This window comes from Panthera onca, chromosome C1 (assembly GCF_046562875.1).
Source record: "Panthera onca isolate mPanOnc1 chromosome C1, mPanOnc1 haplotype 2, whole genome shotgun sequence".
NCBI classification, from domain to species: domain Eukaryota; kingdom Metazoa; phylum Chordata; class Mammalia; order Carnivora; family Felidae; genus Panthera; species Panthera onca.
In genome coordinates, this window is record NC_138346.1 from 4,932,177 (window position 1) to 4,952,195 (window position 20,019).

At 50.5% G+C, this 20,019-nt stretch overlaps 1 protein-coding gene across 15 annotated transcripts in view; it reads right to left on the minus strand.

Annotated features, from left to right (window-relative positions):
- AGAP1 (ArfGAP with GTPase domain, ankyrin repeat and PH domain 1) overlaps positions 1 to 20,019 on the minus strand; it is a 550,398-nt gene that overhangs the window by 54,905 nt on the left and 475,474 nt on the right. For all 15 annotated transcript variants that reach the window (XR_013557140.2, XM_078450755.2, XM_078450753.2 and 12 more), the window contains one exon: positions 12,189 to 12,411. Coding sequence is in view for 14 of the 15 variants with exons in the window: in XM_078450755.2 (XP_078306881.1) it covers positions 12,189 to 12,411 (223 nt within the window). In the remaining variant the exon portion in view is untranslated. The remainder of the gene's footprint in view (positions 1 to 12,188; positions 12,412 to 20,019) is intronic.

Below are 20,019 nucleotides of genomic sequence, written 5' to 3' on the forward strand. Positions count from 1 at the left end.
GGCCAGCTCCTCGTCTATCATGACGGAGAATGATGTCGGTTTGTCGTGTGGGTTCTGTGACGCAATGGCCGGGCCGGGCCTGGCCTCTCACAGGCTCCCCCCCGGAGCCCTGGCAGGGATGGTCCAGGATTCCGGCTCACTCGTGCACCTGGACGCGAGGCACCGCCTTCTTCAACCTGGTCTCACTCACCTCTGGACTATCCTTCCATGGGCACAGGTTCCGGCTGAAGTATGACCACTGCCCAGAGCACTGCACCGGACAGACTCCTCCACGGGACCCCGTGCCAAACGAGGGGCCGACGTACCGACCGGGCCAACCTTTCCCCCACAGGTAGTTCCGCACCTTGGCCCACAGTCTTTGTGGAAGGTCCTGCTCCGCCTGTCTCCTGTGAAATTCCTTCTCATCTTTTTGTTTTCATTGACATAATTTACAATGCCATCAAATTCATCCTTTAAATGTGTATAATCCGGTGGTTTTTTAGTATATTTACAAAGTTATACTGCCAACGCCACCATGGACATACGGGTCCTTTTCAGTATCCCCCAAATGAAGTCACTCCCTGTAGCTCATTGCCCTGCCTCACCCAGACCCCCCATAAGCACGAATCTACCTTCTGTCTCCATGGATTGGCCCATTCTGGTGGTCCCATATAAACAGAATCATTTAATGCATGGCCTCTGGTGTCTGTCTGGCTCCTTTCACCAAACACGATGTTTTCAAGGTTCACCCAAGTTGTAGCACGTAAGGTCCTTTATTCCTTTTTATGCCTGAATAACATTCCATTGTATAGACAGGCCATATTTTGTTGACCGACCTTTGGTGTTTTCACTTTCTGGCTATTATGAAAAACGCTTCTACGAACACACATGTACGAATTTTTGTATGGACATGTATTCATTTCTCTTAGGTACGCACCTAGGAGAAGAACTGCTTGGTCACGTGGTAACTCTTCTGTTTAACTTTTTGAGAAACTGCCAGGCTATTTTCCAAGGCACTGTGCCATTGACTATTCCCACCGACAGTGTATGAGTGTTCCAATTTCTCTGCATCCTTGCCAACACCCACCACTGTCCATCTTCTTGAGTAAGGTCATCCTTAGTGGGTGTAAAGTATATCTCAGTATGGGTTTGATTGCCATTTCCCTAGGAAGTGAGGATGTCTGGCATCTTCTCATGAGTTTACTGGCTATTTGTCTATCTTGCTTAGAGAAATGTCTCTTCAGAGTCTTTTGCACATTTAAAAATTGGGTTGTCTTCTTATGGTTGAGTTGTAAACATTGTTTATATGATCTGGATACTAGACCTTATTGGATATACGGTTTTTAAATATCATCACCCATTCTGTGTGTCGTCTTTTCACTTGCTTGATATTGTCTTTTGAAGCTTGAGACTTTTAATTTCAATGAAGTCCAATCTATTTTTCCTTCTTTTGCTTGTACTAGAGGTGTTGTATCTAGGAAACCACTGCCAAATCCACGGTCACAAAGATTTATCCATGTTTTCTTCTGAAAGTTTTATAGTTTCAGTTTTAAGTCTTTGATTCATTTGGAGCTAATTTTTTTGGTAGATGGCATGAGACAGAGGTCTAACTTCATTCTTTTGTGTGTGGATAATCAGTTGTCAAGGCTGTTTCTTTCCATTGAATGTTCTTGGCACCTTTGTTAAAAAATCAACTGATCGCAGATGTATGGGTTATTTCAAAACAGTCAGCTCTGTTCTGTTGATCTGTATGTCTATGCGCAGGCCAATATCACACAGCCTTAGATTACTTTAGTTCTGTAGTAAGTTTTGAAATTGTGGTGTGTGTGTCCTCCAACTTTGTTATCTTTTTCAAGAGTGTTTTGCCTGTCTGGGGGTCTCTTGTATTTCCATATATGCTATACGATCAGCTTGTCCATTTCTTTAAAAAAAAAAAAAAAGCAGAGATTTTGAGTTGAATCTATGTATCAATTTGAGGAGTATTGATATCTTAAGAATATTAAGTCTTCTAGTCCATGAACATGGGATATCTTGTCAATTACTTAGGTCTTCTTTAATCTCTTTCAATGATCTCTTTAAATTGTCAGTACACAGGCTAACTTATTCTAACTATATTATTCTTTTTGATGCTATAAGTGAAATTTTATTCTTAATTTTATTTTGGATTTTCATTGTAAGTGTACAGAATTACAGTTGAGTTTTGTATGTTGATTCTGTACTTTTCACTCTTGCCGAACTCACTTACTAGCTCTAATAGTTCACTGTAGATTCCTTGAGATTTCCTATATACAAGATCATGTCATCTGCAAAGAGAAGTAGTTTTACTTCTTCCTTTATGATCCGGATGGCTTTGGTTTCTTTTTCTGGCCTAATTCCCTGGGTTGAACTTTTAGCAAAATGTTGAACAGAAGTTGAGACAGTAGACATCCTTGCCTTCTTCCTGATCCTAGGGGGAAAGCCTTCAGGACACTATCATTAAGCAGGATGTTAGGTGTGGGCTTCTCACAGATGCAGGCTGAGGAAGTTCCTTTTTATTCCCAGTTTGCTGAGTGTTTATATCATGATAGGGTACTGAATTTTGTTGGATTTATTTTCTGAATTTCTTGAGATGATCATGTACTTTGTGTCTTTTATTCTATTAATGTAGTGTGTTACATCCATTGATTTTTTTTTAAGTTTATTTATTTACTTGGAGAGGAGAGAAAGCGTAAGCAGGGAAGGGGCAGAGGGAGGGAGAGAATCCCAAGCAGTCTCTGCGCCGTGGGGCTCTGTCCCATGAACCGTGCGATTGTGACCTGAGCTGAAATAAAGAGTCGGACGCTTAGCCGACTGAGCTACCCAGGTGCGCCTACCTCGACTGATTTCTGTGTGTTGAACCAACCTTGCATTTCTGGGGAAAATGACATTTGATCATAGTGTATAATCCTCTTGTACTGGGGCCAGACACAGAGATCTTCTCCCTGGGTAGTAGCATCTGCTGGGTTGGCATACTGGATATGCTAGAGCAGACAAGCATCTGGTAAAGAAAAAGGGTAGACACTTGGGTCTCAAGATGTAAGGAATGAATTCCAGGCACTTGGGCTAAGACAGGGAGTGGACTCCAGGCAGGGTTGTGGATATCTACTTATGCTGCTTGGTGGAGGTGTAGACCGATGCTTCTCAAATTTTAATGTGCATAAGAATCTCCTAGAGAGTGAAAGCACATCGCTGGGCCCTACCCCAGGGATACTGATTGGGTAGGTGTGGGGCAGGGTCCAAAGACATGCACCTCTGGGTGATATCGATGCTACAATAAACCGCTCTATAGACATAAAGCAAAATAAACATGAACCGTATCTTCTACATCAGCAGACCCTTGCCAGCACCCGAGAGGGCATGGGCCACTTGTCTCTATCAGCCCGTAGGACCCAGGTATAAAGCTGATTCTGTCTTCCAGATAAAATGGAACCCAGGAGACTTCATAAATATTGTTTTCTTTGAGCATTAAATGTACATGACCAAGTGGGTGGAAATAATGACGAGTTTCATTTTAGAAATGAGAACATGCCTTCTTGTTTTGTCTTAAATCAAAAATCTCAGAAGATGCCGGTCATGGAACCCAAACCAGAAATCTTCTGGCCTGCCTGTGCATTTCATCATGCAGATAACAAATAGGATTGTGGTTTGTTTGTTTTTTTATTTATTTTTTATTTTTTTATTTTTATTTTTTTTAATGTTTACTTATTTTTGAGACAGAGAGAGACACAGCATGAGCAGGGAAGGGGCAGAGAGGGAGGGAGACAAAGAATGTGAAGCAGGCTCCAGGCTCTGAGCTGTCAGCACAGAGCCCGACGTGGGGCTCGAACTCATGAACTGTGAGATCGCGACCTGAGCCGAAGTCGAACGCTCAACCGACTGAGCCACCCAGGCGCCCCATGTTTGTTTGTTTCTTTAAATACAAGCCAAACGTTTTCAACAGGCAACACTGGGGCAGGGGCATGAACAGAGGGAGGTTTGGGCAGGGAGAGGATGTAGTTACGTGAAAAGGCAGGGCTCGAACCACACATCTATGGTGGCTGATTCTGATATTTGGAGCTCTCAGCCCTGTTTTCTGTAGAAGCTCTTGGGATTAGCACCAACTGCAGAGAATTAAGACTTTAGAATCATGGCTGCATGACTTAAGAGATCATGTCTGCCACATGAATGCAAAAAACTAAAGTGGATGATGCTTTTTTATACCTAAGTTACGTAAGCAAGGCCACTGGACTTCAGGAGTGGAGATAAATGGCAGTTAGAGTATCACGTATTACACCTTTACATGAGTAACACATACACACGGAAACACCACGCTAGTTTAAGACTGTGAGCCGGGCCCAAGGGAAGAGAGGAAGGGGACACCAGTATCTCTAGATGCCACAGCCGGCCGCCGGATTTGGCCACATGAGGCTGAGAGAGCAAAGACAGGAGTCGCAAGAAGGGACCACGAGCAGGTGTCAGTGGTCAGATCGTGAATTCAAGAGATCTTTCCCGAAGTCCTGTGTGCGACCCTGCACAGATGATTCGAGGCGGTAAGTAACTCCGCGTTTTCCTCAACTTGGAAAACGGTGATCGTCATGTGTCACAGGACGGCTCCGTGCTAAGGAAAAGCGCACAGCGCCGCGAAGCAGAAAGGTTCCTCAGGGGCCAGAAAGTTTCCGGTGCAAAATAATCAAAACGACACTGAAAGAAAAGACCCTTCGGAAAACGCTCTGCTGTTGCAGGGATCCAGGCAGAGGCAACTGTTTTAGAAAGTATTTACAGGCCCACGTTTAGAATGTCTTCTGTGGTCTGCAATTCAGACCCCGAAAGGCTAACCTTAACATCCCATTCCCTTATATCCGCTCACAAATGGACAGAGGCTCAGGCGTGCCCAGGACACCTAGAGGCTGCTGGGTTTGCATTTTCATGTGGCAGCGGTAATGACATTTCCTAGAAATAAAAAAAACCCTTAACTGTCTCCACTGCTACATTTCAGTGAGTACACGATAGGGATTTTCAGCTCGAGACAGCTCCCTGGGAGCAAAACCGGCTCCCAGGACACATTTGGTTTCCCGCGGGATCAAATAAAGAGCCGGGGATCACGTGCAGCAGGCGGCCGTAAGACGCCAAGAGCAGTCTCTCGTGCACCTGGGTTCAAAGGCAAACGTAAGGTACGCTTATCGTGCGAAAGGCAGATCCCGTTTCACCTGGCCGTCGGGAGAATCTTCTTCGATTCCCCTTTCTTACAGTTGGAGCCGGTCCCTTAACGATACCTTCATCGGAGACCACTGCCACCAAGGGCACATTCCCGCCACGCTCCCCGACCGCGGATTACTGGATGATCTGCTGTATCTGTTGTCAACTGTAATCTATAGGTATTTATGTTTGAGGCAGTGTTAAAGAACTTCTCATTTGTACGTTTTCCTAATTGGCTTAATATTTATGGTGGAATATTTCTGATCTGGGGAAAGCTCGGGTAAACTCAGGCATTATTTAGCAACGTGCTAATGAGGGCCGTCCAGTCTTGGAGGGGTGCGAAGTGAGTTATGGTGCTCGGAGTCTGAATCCAAGCCGGCCTGCTAGGGGGACGTCGCTAAAACATCTGAAGTAAAATCCGAGGTCCCCAAGCAGCTGTTGGGTTTGCAGAGCTGTGGCCACATAAACTTTATTGGCAGTAAACGTCGCCCCTGCACGCGGACGGCGTGCCTGTGTCCTCGCTCGCTGGGGATACTGTCCCCGCCTGGACGGGGAGGGCCGGCCGCTCTGACGGCCGGGGCCAGGGCATGCCCGCTGACAGGCGCACCACGATGACAGAAATTCACTCTGAGTTGCAATTAGTGGCACTGTCATTTTCGGGGGCTCCTGCCAATTAATTAAGCCTGTCAAACAGCAAAACCACAGCGCTCACATGATAATTTATATCGGAAGAGACGAGCCTCATGCAATGCAACGTCTTCCTCCACAAACAGGATTCTCCCTGAGAGCGCTGAAATAAATAAGACAAAATAAATAAAATAAAATAACCCAAAAGTGCGTGCGTCGCGGTGTTGGGGGGCGGGGGGGTGGTGGTGCGCTGGGCACGGGGAAGAAGAAAGTTAAGCTGTCCTTGCTCTAATTGTTAACTCTGATCGCCGGAGTAGGAGACAGGCTGATTAAAACTCCAAACGAGCCCCCAGCTCCCTGAACCCTCTGCGTCCGTCCGGGATGATAGAATCAGAGGAGTTTATTCATACCATTAAGCCCCAGAGAACTTAATTGAAGGAAGAGCACAGCCCGGACCTTGACAAGCGGGAGGTCACAGTAATTGCTGCCGGACATATTTAACATTAAGATAATCAGGCCATTAATTACCCTTTGGATCATTAAATCAGCCAGTTGCAAAATGAAATTTCTGCCTCTATTACTCACTTGAGAGACCACAGGGGTGGCCTTTAATTTATCAGTGAGCCTGAGATACAAAGGCTGGGGTTGGGGGAGGGCAGGCGGGGAGGGGGCCGCGCGGTGGCGGTGGCGGCGGGGGCAGGGCATCAATCCGCCATGCTTGGTGATCGTGGCAAATTAACTAGGTAAGATAACCTCCGCTTCCAAAGGCAGAAGCTGGGGGTATGTAAATAGATGAGGGCAGACAGGGAGATCAGAGTCTGTGCACCACTTAGCAGGATAATAAAGGAAATCATCCTTGATTATCAGTGCTAATTTGGACACTGCCGGTAGCTTGTTATGCGTGTTCTGAGTAGCATTTAATTAATTCAATTGCTTGTTAATGAGGGAAGTGACATGTGGGGAGCAGATGCCACCCAAGTACAGATGGGTTCTGGTCATCACGGCAGAGTCCTTTCTTCCCCCCCCCCCCCCATTCCTCCCCCTGCCCATTTTTTTTTTTTTTTTAAAGAAAGAAAATAGGAAAAGGTGTCAAGCATAGAGGAACACTCAAAAGAGACAAAACACTGACCTCAGCGGGCCAAGAACTGTTGAAAAATAATAAGATGAGATAATCCTGGGGCTGTGCGGGGACTCGTGTTCCCTGAGGCCACATTTGGAACAGTGCATCTTTATGCCAGAAATTTGAGCTCGAGATTACTACATTGTGATCTTATGATCAAACCTAACGAGACAAAGACGTGGCCAAGTGGTACTGCTTTTAATATCTCAGAGTTAACGGTGGGGATCCAATTATTTTCAGTTTGGATACATTTCCCCTTTATCAATATCTCCGTGTGCATAAATAAGATGAAAGTCGTGTTCCCAAATCAAAAAGGACCGGAACTCGTGTCACTGGGCAGACTTGCTCCGTCTGGAAGTGTGCGGCCGGGCTCTCCCACGCAGATTTCTGACGTCCGGCCCCAAATCTTCCTCCCGAAGGTGGCATCTTTTTATAGGTTAAAGACAAGAGGGGAGTTGAGGCATGCAGGTGACAATGACAGAAGGAAAAAGAACGCTCAGAGAGGCAGCAGAGTGTATACTAAATCAGCAACGCGGCTCCCTTCCAAGTGGGATCAGAAGGAAGGGGGATTTCAGCTGGGGTTCAAGCTTCTCCCAAGGGCTCTTTATAGCACCGAAAACACACGTCCAGGCTCCTTTGATTTCCGAGACCGAATCGGCTGGCTCTCAGACCACCGTGTAAATAGGCTACCTGCCCCGGGATGCAAACGGCTACCGGTCTCTGCACACCCTCGCGGGCCAGATGCCTCGATGCTGAGACCCTAAGACGGGAGTCGGGAAGACAAACCAGGCAGCCGAGCAGAGTCCAGCTTCGGCCGCGAGGACCACGTCCCGGAGGGCTCCGCTCGGCCCTGCTAGGAAATTGCCGTCACTGCAGTCAACCCGGAAAGCTTCCAAAGTGGAACGGGGAATAGGAATAGAGAAGAAGGACACACCACAGTGAGGCAGAGTAGCCACCGCGTGGCCGGGGAGGGGAAGATGTCAGAGGTCTGCAGGGACGGACGCCTTCGCCGCGTGCTGGCGAACATGGGAGCCCCAATTTCCTCCACGAACGCGCGAGGAATTTCGACGCTCAGGTCAGCAAGAGCACTGGACACGTGGGTTCCAAGCGGACCCGTTCCTGCTTTGCCCCATGCGCTCGTTTGCTCGTTTGTTCATTCACTCGAGAAACGTGCACTTGATGTCTCTGCCTCCGAGCCTATCATTCCTTGATTTGAAAGGGTCACCAAAGAGCTCCCTGACTTCGCCCGATGGTCACAACGTGCGTGCTAACACTGGGACCAGAGTCCTGCCTGGCTGCCGTAGGCCCCACACCCCAACCGCACACAACAACACAGCGTATGGTGCGATACGCAACTCGCACGCCAAGCGTCCCGGAGTCCTCGCCCCACAGACAGCCTACCGCTGCCCCTCCTTAGGCCCCTAAAATCTAGTAAATTCCATCCACTGTCACCGCCGCTCTCCTACTTCAGCATCTGCACTTAAAATCAATATTTTAAGTGTGTGCTTAAATGATATCAATAGCAATTAGAGAGGGGAATTCTGATTCCACCCCAGATGTAGTTAATTGTCGTGGCATCGATATCCTCTACCCTGCTCCTTTCTCTGAATTAAACCTCCATTACCGAGGGGGGGGGGGGGGATGAAGGGCATCCTCTCCCCTCCTGAGACAATAAATTTAATATCGAATGCACTGGGAAAAAATGGCAGTTGTTGCAGAATCCATCCAAAAAGATTTTTTTTTTTTCTTCCTGGGAGTAATTAAAAGATGCTTTTCTTGACTAATGATTCCCCGGTTTAGGAAGGGGAAGTCAATACCGCTTCACTGCCGTCAGCTTCGATTGATCACAACGCTGCTCCAGCTTGAACGGCAGTTCTCAGGGCGGCTGAGAATCCCTGGAACCAATTACGAGCCGTCCGAAGCTGCCCTCATCAGGGGTGCAGGGACAGCGAGCAGAAGGCCAGCCAGCTGGTCAAAGGCGCCTGTTTTCCTAACTCACCCGCAGGCCTGGGTGACGCCAGTACGAGGTGGTTTCGGGGAACCGGTTGTTTCTTTGCAGAAAGATGGGCTGTATTCTACTTCCTCACGGTCCTAACTGTGTGTGTGCGTGCGCGCCGTGTGTGTTTGGGGAAGAACGGCCCATTTCTAATTATATTCCACTGTCAGAATGAATCTTCTGAACAAGACGGAATGGACGGGGCTGCTTGGGAACGCAGCTGGGCCCTTTTCCCAAGAATTCCGAAGATTCTCTTTTCCAAAGAGATCCAAAGCTGGATCCATGGCACTTGGCCTTTCCTTGGATGGGAATAAAAATTTATTAAAGTATTTCTTTTTAGAAATTACCTTAGGGCCAGGTTAGAAGACCTCCCCCCTCCCCCCTGCTGTTTGGACTAACGATCACGGTCTCTGCAGAGACCACAGGTGGTGGGTGTCGGGGCGGGGAGGGGGGGGGCACGTTTCCTTGTCCCGGGACGGCGGGATCCAGGCTCCATATCCACTCTCCTTTCACAGACCGAATTCCACGCGGAGATTCTAGCCCCAACTTTGCGTTTTTCCTTTCTATGTGAGGAAACTGCACGGGGCAGTGAAGATGGTGAGGGTTTGAATCATTGGTGCACCACTAATGCAAAGCTGTTTCTTTGTTTTTGACAGTGTGTATCTACGGCTTTCTAGGTATAACCCGCCGGGACCACAGCCTTCCAACTGGCCTCCCTGCCTCTTCTCCATCTCGTCCAACAACGTTGCTAGCTAGCTGCCTTTAGCACTTTTGGATCAGGCGGATCACACGTGAACCCATAAACCCTCACCCTCTGGCCACTCCGGAGGTGCTGTTATAATACACCCCAGCTCAAAGGCTCTCCCCAGTCTTTGCTCTGCTTTGGCCCCAACATCCCCCCTCCTCCTCATTTACCTGGTGGCCCAGCTCCATGGGTGGTGACTCCCCAGTTTCTGTACTCCCCCACAGGCCCTGACTTTGCCCAGGCCATGCTCATTCCCCCACACACACACCCCCCCCCCCCAGGCCTGGACGTCACCCCACATTTGAAAGTCCAGTTCAGGTGCCATTTCTCCAGTGAAACTTCCCTGGGACACACTGGCTATAGGAATCCCTCTATACTGTGAATTCTCCTGAGTCCTGGAACCCTCAGCTGGTCCCCCCGGAACATTCACAAATCACTGTAGGTGCGAAATCACCATTTATCGCTTCTTTTCTACAAGAAAGCGCTCGCTGAGTAACAGCTGAATATAAATTAAAAACAAAACTCCCTGGGAGAATTACTAAAGGCACGAAGAGACATTCAATTCTCAAAGCTGTTCATCCTGTTAGATATTCCAAAGCTCCCTTTGGAAACACCACATTGCAACATCACCATCACCACAGCCTTAGAGAGAGGGCTGAAACTCAGCGGCTCTTAGCCAACAGCGAATGGGATCCAAGAAAAGCTGGGATTTTGCTGCAGTCACTTCGTATGTGAGAAAGGAAGACTATAAAATGTGTCCAAAATATAAACATGGGATGTGTACAATGCTGGAGAGAAGAGAAAGTTATGCACTCAAGAACTTAACTCAAATATACAAATTAGAACAATCAAGTCCCTGTACGCACACAACCTTCACTTATGAATGAAGATGAAATTAATATAAAACACTTATCAGTTAAAAGTATCAACCCATATCTTTGAACACTCTAAACAGTAGCTAATTATGATAGATTTAGAAAAACAAACTTTTCCAATTCAGGGTATTACAAATAACATATCTGTTCCTTTTACACACAAACAATAAAATGCATGATTAATTTTTTTTCCAACTTATCTCAATGTTCTCTGCACTCCTACGTTAAGCTCAATCTGATTTCCAATCATATTTCGCTTTTAGACCTAACTATCCCCTAAGGAAACCGTATCTATGAAAAAATAGATATTAATAATACATAAATTTGTCTTTTAAGAATGCTCCTACTCGACGGCCTGCTAATTTCTATGTTAGCGTTAAACAGGTCAAGATAAAAAACTCAGAAAAGGGTACTGTTTCTTCAGTTTGCAGTTAAGCTGTCCCCGTAGGCACTGCATGGTGGAGTTCACCCATGAGCAGCTCACCCAGCCAACTGAGGCAACACCAGACAAATACGCTTTGGGTGCTTCTTTCTCCCTCTGCCCCCCTCCCCACAGGACGCTTGACGTGAAGAGCAGGTTAATAACACACCAGCTTCATTCTCTAGAGTGAACCGAAGGTGGCACCACAAATTCATTTTTCAGCGTTCGTAAAACAAAGTCCACCGACGCTGCGCAAATTATTGTTGCTCAGCGGCAGAAACCGCCTTCTCACGCCTCAAGTGGGGCACAACCGCAGACCGCCATGGGCACTTGCACACGGTCTCATCCCCAGCAAAACAAGCCACAGGGCTTTAAAACGTGCTAATGAAGGGAGACCCCTTCTCTCCGTCCCTCTTTTCACACACCCGAGAGGCCAGAGCAGAAAGCGAGCCCCTTGCCCCTCCGTCAGAGGTGGAGACGTGACCCTGGACGCCTCCTCCTGGGGGCAGCCGCCCGCCGAGATGGAATGACCCACTCTCCTCGATGAAGCAGGCTTTCTCGGAAGACATGCCATTTTATCACCTCTTAGGTACATTAAATATGTATGTGTACTCAAAAACGGTTTATAATAGCTGTAAATGAAAAATGAGAAAATAAATGGGCTCAAAATAAATGCGTTTTTTACACTGCGTAACAATTAACATTAATGAGGACTCACCATACGTTATGCCGAACTTGGCTGATTAAATGTGTTAGAAATATATTTTAGGAAAATAAAATATATTTTGTTACTATAAACTCACTTATTGTGGGTGTGTGTATGTGTAGGAGGGGCGACGGAAACCAACTGAGCAGATGCTTATCAAACATATAAGAATAACAACATTAAAGAATCAAAAATTCGTAATTAGTGTTAACAGCACAGCTTACACCTATTAGAAATGTATTAATTAAAGTGATATATTCATAAGGTCGGAAGCTTAATACATTTCTAAGAGGGAGAGAGGAATCCCCAAGGTGTAAAAACAAACATAAAAAATTAAGGAGTCTGAATTATCCACGTCTGCTGAACACCAATTTTAAACACAGACATTTCTATGCGGGCTCCTCACTATTCCTACAGGTTGCCAGGGCCATCCATGTTGAGCCTGTCGGTAAGCAGTTAAGGTCATTTCCAGTTGTCTAACTGTTGGCAGAATGCCCTCGAGCCATACACCTTCCCACGTCCCTACCTTGTGGAGTCCAGCGAGGGCTTCGTCCGCCCCTGGCTGCTCTCCTCCCAGACGCTGTTGGCCAACTCATTCCCGATGGATGACATCACCTTGATGAGCTCGATAGGCCAGTCGTCGAGGTCCAGAGACCGGACTCGAGAAAGGTGGGTGCCTAGGTTCCGGTGGATCCCCGAGCACTCGATGCACATGAGGGCTCCCAGGTTCAAACTGGCCCAGTTAGGGTCTGTGGGAAGAGGAACAGGGGGTCAGACCGTCACCACTCATTCCAACCGCCCTTAGGATCTCAGGAACAAAGAGGCCAGTTACTAGACCTCACACCCAGCAGTCCCTCCCTGGAATCACGTGGCCTGGACATGCTCCCTGGCCAGGACTCCATAGGGTCTTAGGCATCTCAGAAGGTTTGATATGTTGGGGGCGCCTTTTAACAATCTGGCTTCGGCCAAAGCCTAGGAATTTCCCTACATGATAAAAACAGCTGCCGGCACTGATTTGGACAGAGAAATGCATTTCCCAGTCCCCTGACAGTAGCATTCTCGAGAGCGCAGATACACGTGGAAAAGAACCATACACGACTTGCATCTACTGTGGACGGCTGCTGACGGAAGGAAAGAGAGCACTCGAGAGCGCTACGGTATCCCTTGTAAACAACTACCTCAGCAACCACAGGCATATCTGAGTTCTCAATAGTCATAAGATGGACGCATTTGCAGATTTCAAAGACAAAAGGCAGGTAGGCAGGCACACTACAATGAAGACATGGTTTTCAGCGACCTTACGTAAGGGGGACCACTGGAGTAACTCCAACTTATCTACTACTGCTGGCAAGATGGTGGGCAGGGTCCACTGGTTAGGTGACGACCTCGCTGGATCAACCCTGACCTGCAGAGTGAATGGCAGCGCTTTAGGCTGTGACGATGCACCAAGGGCAACGAATGAGTTTAGGGGATACAGCTTGAACCGTTGAGCTGGGTCACTCCCAGTGTGAAACTGGCTGGCAGCACTGGAAGACTGAGAAGGCAGGCCCCAGGTTGGCTGCGTGCCAGATTCTAGAGCTGAGGCGGATTTGCAAATATGGCTCTCACCTTGACAGCCAATGGCTTTCACCACCGACAGAATCAAGTGAGGCTTAAGTCATCCAGGAATAATCGGTATTTACTCCAGGTCCCCTTGAAGAGTCGAGGGGCCTTGTACTCATTCACCAGAAATCAGCCAGCCATTTGCTTCGTATCTCATATACACCATGGAAAATGGTGATGGATACCATGGGGGAGATGGAAGAGAAGAGAGGTCCGTGACTCAGAGACACTGCGGTCGGGAAGAGGAAACGCACGTCCCAACTAATGACAGCAATAGTCAACCATAAAAATAAGCAGAGTAAGGAAATGCAGACTAAACACTGAAGGGTACAGTTAAAGAGTAAATGTACGGGCAGAGTGGGAAGGAAGAGGTTGGCCATAACAGGTGAAAGAAGGAGGGCTGCATGGAGGAAGCCTGGCCTGGGCCTCGTGGGATGATCAGAGAGGAGGGTGGGGTGGGGAATGTTCTGCGGGACACCCCTGCTGCGCCTCTTCACAGCCCTACTTCCACACCCACCACCTCTGTGTCTGTACCTCTCGATCCCAACCTGGCCTCTATCCCCACCTTTCTGCTGGAGCAGGGCAGCCAAAGTCACCAGGTCATGCAAAATCTGAAGGGCTGTGTCTAACCATCATTTCACTTGATCTCTGGTTAGCCCTCCTTACAACACTGCCTTCAGATGCCTTTTTGGTCGGTACCCTCCCTGGATCTTTCTAGCACTCGTCTGGCTCCCCATCTTGATTTCCTTCCCTACTTTTCCTCCTGAACCCGCCCCTTACTTCAGGGGGTCCTGTAGGCTTGTCTCTTGATTCTATGCTCTTTCCTAAGCCAACTCAATGCAACCCACAGATCTCGTTGTTACCCAATGGTTAACAACTATCCACAGATACCATCTGCCTCAGTGAACACAGATATACGCTCCTCTCTCCGTGCTGCACATGTGATTACCGTCATACGTTTCCACTTGGAAATCCTGCAGGGACCTCCCTGTCCACGTTTCACTGAATGTCGTCTCCTGCCAGGGGCAACCCCATCCCAGCAAGTGGCACCGGTTCACCACTTATTTCAGCCGGGATCCTGGGACTCGACCCTGATTCTCCATCGCTCCCACAGCCAGCCAACCAGCAAGCACCTCAGTCTCTCGATGTCCGGCTCCTTCCTCCTGTCCCCGGTGCTCCCCACACGTGCCCCGTTTCACGGCACCTTCCCTGCGGAAGGGGTAGGGTCAGGGGCGCCAACCTCTTCCCGTTCGTGACCTCTCCGCATAGCTTGCCCCCGTGTGTAGTTTCAGGTGGAGAGAACAGCCCAACGACAGCAAGGGACCTGTCCCCAGGGCTGGCGTGAGGCGGGGCGCACGTCCTAGGAAGCCACGAGGTTCCCGTGCCCACCTCCACCCATCACCGAGCACCGCTGGTGAATACTTTCACACACTGTCCCCACGGTCACCGCATGCCGCTCACCTGAGCCGTGGGAAGAGTCTCTCACCAGGTGCCACTGCCCGCCCCACCACCGCAACCATTCTCCAAGTTCTCCTATGGGCACAGGACCCCACCGCCCCCGATCCCCGGTTTAGAACTCAATGCGCTGTCGCCTTGCCCTCCCCCATGAGCTTCAGAGGCCTCCCTGCTGTGGTGTCCCCGGAAGGAGGACAGCACGCACAGGACACAAGTCAACGACCGCACGCGGATCTCCGTGAAAGCTAGAGAATCGGAAATACCAGGGGCGGGAGGAGAGTGAAGCATGGCTGTGACCTGGGGTCACCTCAGTTAAGTCCAAGGGCTACAGGGACGTGGCCCCGTCTGAGCGCCCTGCCGCTGGGGCCACAGGAAGGATGGCCTTGCCTCTGCTCCAACAGACGAGAACGACAACTTAGCAGGCGTCAGCAGCTAAGCATCGCCAACAGAACTGACCAGTCACACCCCCCGCACCTCCCGGGACGTGTTGGGGTGTCGCGGCCCTGGGCTGCCACTTTAGGCCTACAGGTGAGGCCACACGGCCTGGCAGCTCTGAATCGTCTCCTGTCTCCCCTTCCGGCCTCAGGGCCCTCCCTGTCCAGCGCAGGGACCCCCACGGGCCTGTCAGCACACGCCCTCCTGCCCCGTCTGCCCCTTGCAAGTGTCTCTTGCTCTCCAGGCCGTGGATGGAAATGAGGCTAATGAGGCCCGTCCCTGTGGGGCTGTCCGAGCGTTAAATGCTGTGAGGTGACCACACATGGAAACGCAGTGCTCCGTGTTGGCTAGAATTACGTTTATTCCTTCACAAATCCACCGCTGTTTCCGTGCCAGGTTCGGGGGACAGAGCAGCAAACGGAACACAAACACCGCTGCAAACAGAAATGTGGGACTTGGGTTCTCCGGGGCAGACCGACAGTGAAAAAGCGAGAACAACACACACAAACACACAACGCGTTGGTAAGGGCGTGCCCCGAGAGAACCCCGCTAGGGAGCAGAAGAGGGAGCCGGATTCGCATGTGTGATTTAAACCCAGGGGTGGTCAGGGAAGGCTTCTTTGAGGCGACATTTGGGCAAAGACCCAAGGATGTCAGGCTGACGGTTACGTAATTTGCAGTTCCTGTCTATGCCTGCAGGAAAGAGCAAGCGACAGAAGCCGGAGGTTGAACGTACTCCTACTTTAGGTTTTTCTGGGACATCTAGAGTTGGGGGACTGGGGCTGGTGTCCCTTCCCGTGTGCAGGCCTGGGGTCCACAAAGATAAATGAGGCGGTCCCTGAGATCCAGGGGGACACGAGAGAGAAAGGCACTGACAACGTTAATACAACACGGCGGGAGGAGTTCACGCCAGTGATTTCCATCCAGGGCGTCGCAGACCAGCCAGGAGGGAGGGGTCAGCTCTGACCGAGCAGGCAGCAAGGCATCACGGATGAGGGGGCCTTGGGGCAGTGGAGGGGCTGAGCTGCCTCTACCAGCCTGTCCACGAAGGTCAGGCATGCTGGCGAGACCCACGCCAGGGCTCCAAGCTCTCGGGTTCTCGAGGGCTCTCAGGGGTGAGACTTTCCTTAGCGTGTTCCCGGTGGACGGTTGGCAGCAGGGGTTCTAAACAAAGGCTTCCGCCATCCGATGAGTCCGGACCCTGTCTGACACTTAGCTTCACCGCAGGATTTCCCAGAAGCACAAACATCCTAAGGCCGCGGCTCCTCAAGAGGTGGATGCTGTGGGTTTCCAAACTCCCTCCACAGATGGGCACCCACTCCGGGAAACAGGGTTCCGGGGTCTAGCAGCTGTGCGGACAGTGTCTCCACGCAGTCCGGCACATTCTCAGGAAGAACAAGTGGCTGGGGGTTTCCACAGCCCCAAATCCCAAGTGACACAGAAATCCCCAAGCCCTACGGGGACACAACTGAACTGGAGGTGGGGGGGGTACTGTGTTCACAAGCCAGGGGGGATCACCCAGAGAAGGGGATGTGGCATCTGGAGCCCAACGTTCCTCCCACGTGACCACTGGACACAGTGGTCCTCCCACAACGTTCCTCCCACACTGACCACGGGACACAGTGGTCCTCCCACAACGTTCCTCCCACATGACCATGGGACACAGTGGTCCTCCCACAACATTCCTCCTACATGACCACGGGACACAGTGGTCCTCCCACAACGTTCCTCCCACATTGACCACGGGACACAGTGGTCCTCCCACAACATTCCTCCTACATGACCACGGGACACAGTGGTCCTCCCACAACGTTCCTCCCACACTGACCACGGGACACAGTGGTCCTCCCACAACGTTCCTCCCACATGACCACGGGACACAGTGGTCCTCCCACAACGTTCTTCCCACATTGACCACGGGACACAGTGGTCCTCCCACAACATTCCTCCTACATGACCACGGGACACAGTGGTCCTCCCACAACGTTCCTCCCACACTGACCACGGGACACAGTGGTCCTCCCACAACGTTCCTCTCACATGACCACTGGACACCACTGGACCACTGGGCCCCACCCTCAGAGGGGACAATAAGTTGCCAATGGGGGGAACCCACATCCTCAAGTCCCTCTCAATCTTAAGACCCCTTTATAATTATAAAAACAATAAGCTCATTTAAAGAAACGTATAGAGAACAAAGAAAGAAAACTTTAGAACTACCACCCCCTTCCGTTACAGTCAACTCATTTTTTTGACCTGTGCATATTCACGTGCAAGAAAAAAGCTTTCTCTTGCTTTTGCGCACTTAACGATATCCATAAGTACTTTCTATTGAAAACAGTGCTTGGGGAGCCTGGGTGGCTCAGTCGGTTAAACATCGGCTCTCCATCTTGGCTCAGGTCATGATCTCACGATGTGTGAGACAGAGCCCCGCGCTGGGCTCTGCACTGACACCGTGGAACCTGCTTGGGATTCCCTCCTTCTCCCTCTCTCTCCCTGCTCCCTCTCCCATGCAAATGTGCTCTCTCAAAGTAAGCGACCGAACGTGGAAAAAAAAAATTCTTCATGTTGTGACAGTTCATTGTGTAGCCACCGTCATTGCTGGTGACGGAGGCTGTTGCCACCTCTGTCTCCAGCCACGCGGTGGAGGACAGGAGCGTGTGCCCTGCTCTCGCCTCTGCCCTGCCCCACCACAGGTGAGAGGGCAGCCGCTTTCCCTGGATTTGATCCTGTCCCTCTCCGAGGTGGGCGTCACATCTGCACCGGTACCCTCTCTGGCCACAGATCAAGCACCGTTGGCACTGACAGTCTTCCGTCTGGGTGGCCCGTGTCTCCTGTGGCCATCAGCACTGACCCACCGTTATCTCGAGAGCCAGGCTCTTTGCCAAAGCTCTGGGAGAAGGGACCCCAGCGGGGTGGGCCCCTTAGGGCGTCTCTGCCTTCAGACAACGGAGGGAACCAGGAGGCAACCCCCTGGGCACTGCTAGCTGATGGACATGCCAGGCAGGGCCCGCTCTGTTCCTGCAGACTGGCACGGAGCCCCATGTTGGCCCTCTGTGACCAGCCACCCCCCAGCGAAGCTCCGTGCCAGCCCGCAGTGCCACGGGGGTGCCACTGGGCTGTGCGGAGGGGCTCGGCCACTTCCAGGGCTCCCAGAGAGGCACAGCCATGCTGTCGCCGATGGTACACAGTCCTGAAGGCGACTCGCCGGGGCGGATACGGACCTCTTCCTTTGCATCGTGGTTTGATAAGAACTTCTGGAAGTCAAAGGAGCTGACAGGCACAGCATGGCGAGACTAGAGCGGAGAACGCACAAAGCTACCTGGGACCAGAAACAGTCACTGTCTGTCTTGTCTCAATTTCTCTTTTCTCAACAACAACAAAAAAAAAAAAAAAAAAAAGAAAGAAAAGAAAACAAAATGGAAAAGAAAGCCCTTTAGTCAGTAAGAACAATAAAAACCAGCCTCGGCTACATGCCAATGAGGGGCCCCCGGGGCCCAGTCCCCAGGCCCCCCTTGAAGAGGGGATTATGGCGTCAGTAGAACACAGGAGCCCAGACCCCGTGATGTCCAAGGAAGCCACAATTGTGGTCTGGCAGGCCCGCCCCCTCCCGCCAGACCCCCTGGAAGCGTGAGAGATGACCTCTCAGCTCGGATGCTCAGGGCGCTGGGGGGTGTCCTGTGCGGTCCCCAGGAAGGCTCAGGCAGGGCCAGCTCCCTGGACAGGAGCCCGTGAGGAGCAAGCAGGCTCTCTCGGGCTGGCAGAGAGCTGCAACCTTAACAGCTTTTCTTCTCCAACACCCAGAAACAAGAGCCTTTTCTCACGTTTAACGTTTGGCCTCGTACTCGCACACACCAAAACACAGACCACCCAGTGTGCAATTTCCTCCGCATCCGTGCTCACTTATAAAATAATCGAGACAACCCCCATCACCAAGGACCCTACCGCTCAGAGACAAGTGGGGTCGACGTTCTGGAATGCATCCTTACAGATCTTTTCTGCCTAAATACCGAAAATGATTCACTGGGCTCTCCTTGACTCACTGACTAAATACTTTTTCGTTTCCAGTACATTCCCAAGTGTCTCCATCTCCATTCGTGTATTTTTTACACGACTTGTTCAGGTTGCACATTATTTCACCGAGAAGACATCCCCACGAACGGTTCTTCCGGTTTTGCAGACGTGGGATGTTCTGACTTTTTGCTCTATAAAGAGCACTGTGTCGAACACCTTCAAAGCCAGGTCTTTGAGGCCCTTTGCTCATCCCCACGGGCTTGGCGCCTGGAGGGCACAGCTGGAGTGTGGGGCGGCCACTTGCTTATGGCTTTTTATGTACGATGCCAAACTGCCCTTGTGGGAGTTTCACAGTTCATCATGAGGGTGTGGGTGGTGCACTTCTTAGCACTTTCACCAAAATCGGCTATTTTCGGACTTTCAGATGCCCCATTTCCTCCCCTGTACGTGGGGCCCACGGCAACACCAGCATTTACAGTCACAAGCATCACAGAAGACAGGTGCGGGCCTGGTGGAGACCAGATGTTTACGGAATGGGATCCCGTGATCTCTTTTTCCTCTGCAACTGTCACACTCGGCCTCTCCTTGTTCCCTCTGTCCCTGAATATCTGCTTGGGTGGCGCCCCCCCAACTCGGGTGGCGCCCCCCACCCCCGCACCAGCCTCCCTTCTCCCGCTGCTCTGTGTCTCACCCCCACCTTGGCACTTGAGCGACCTACCTGCTCTCAGAAAGGACTCTTGGCCTCCAATGCACCACATACCACGGAACCTGTGAGCCACGGAATCGGCCCTTTCCAAGGACTCTAGCTATATGGCAGAAGCAATCGTAGGTGCCTTTCCTAGCGGAGGTTCT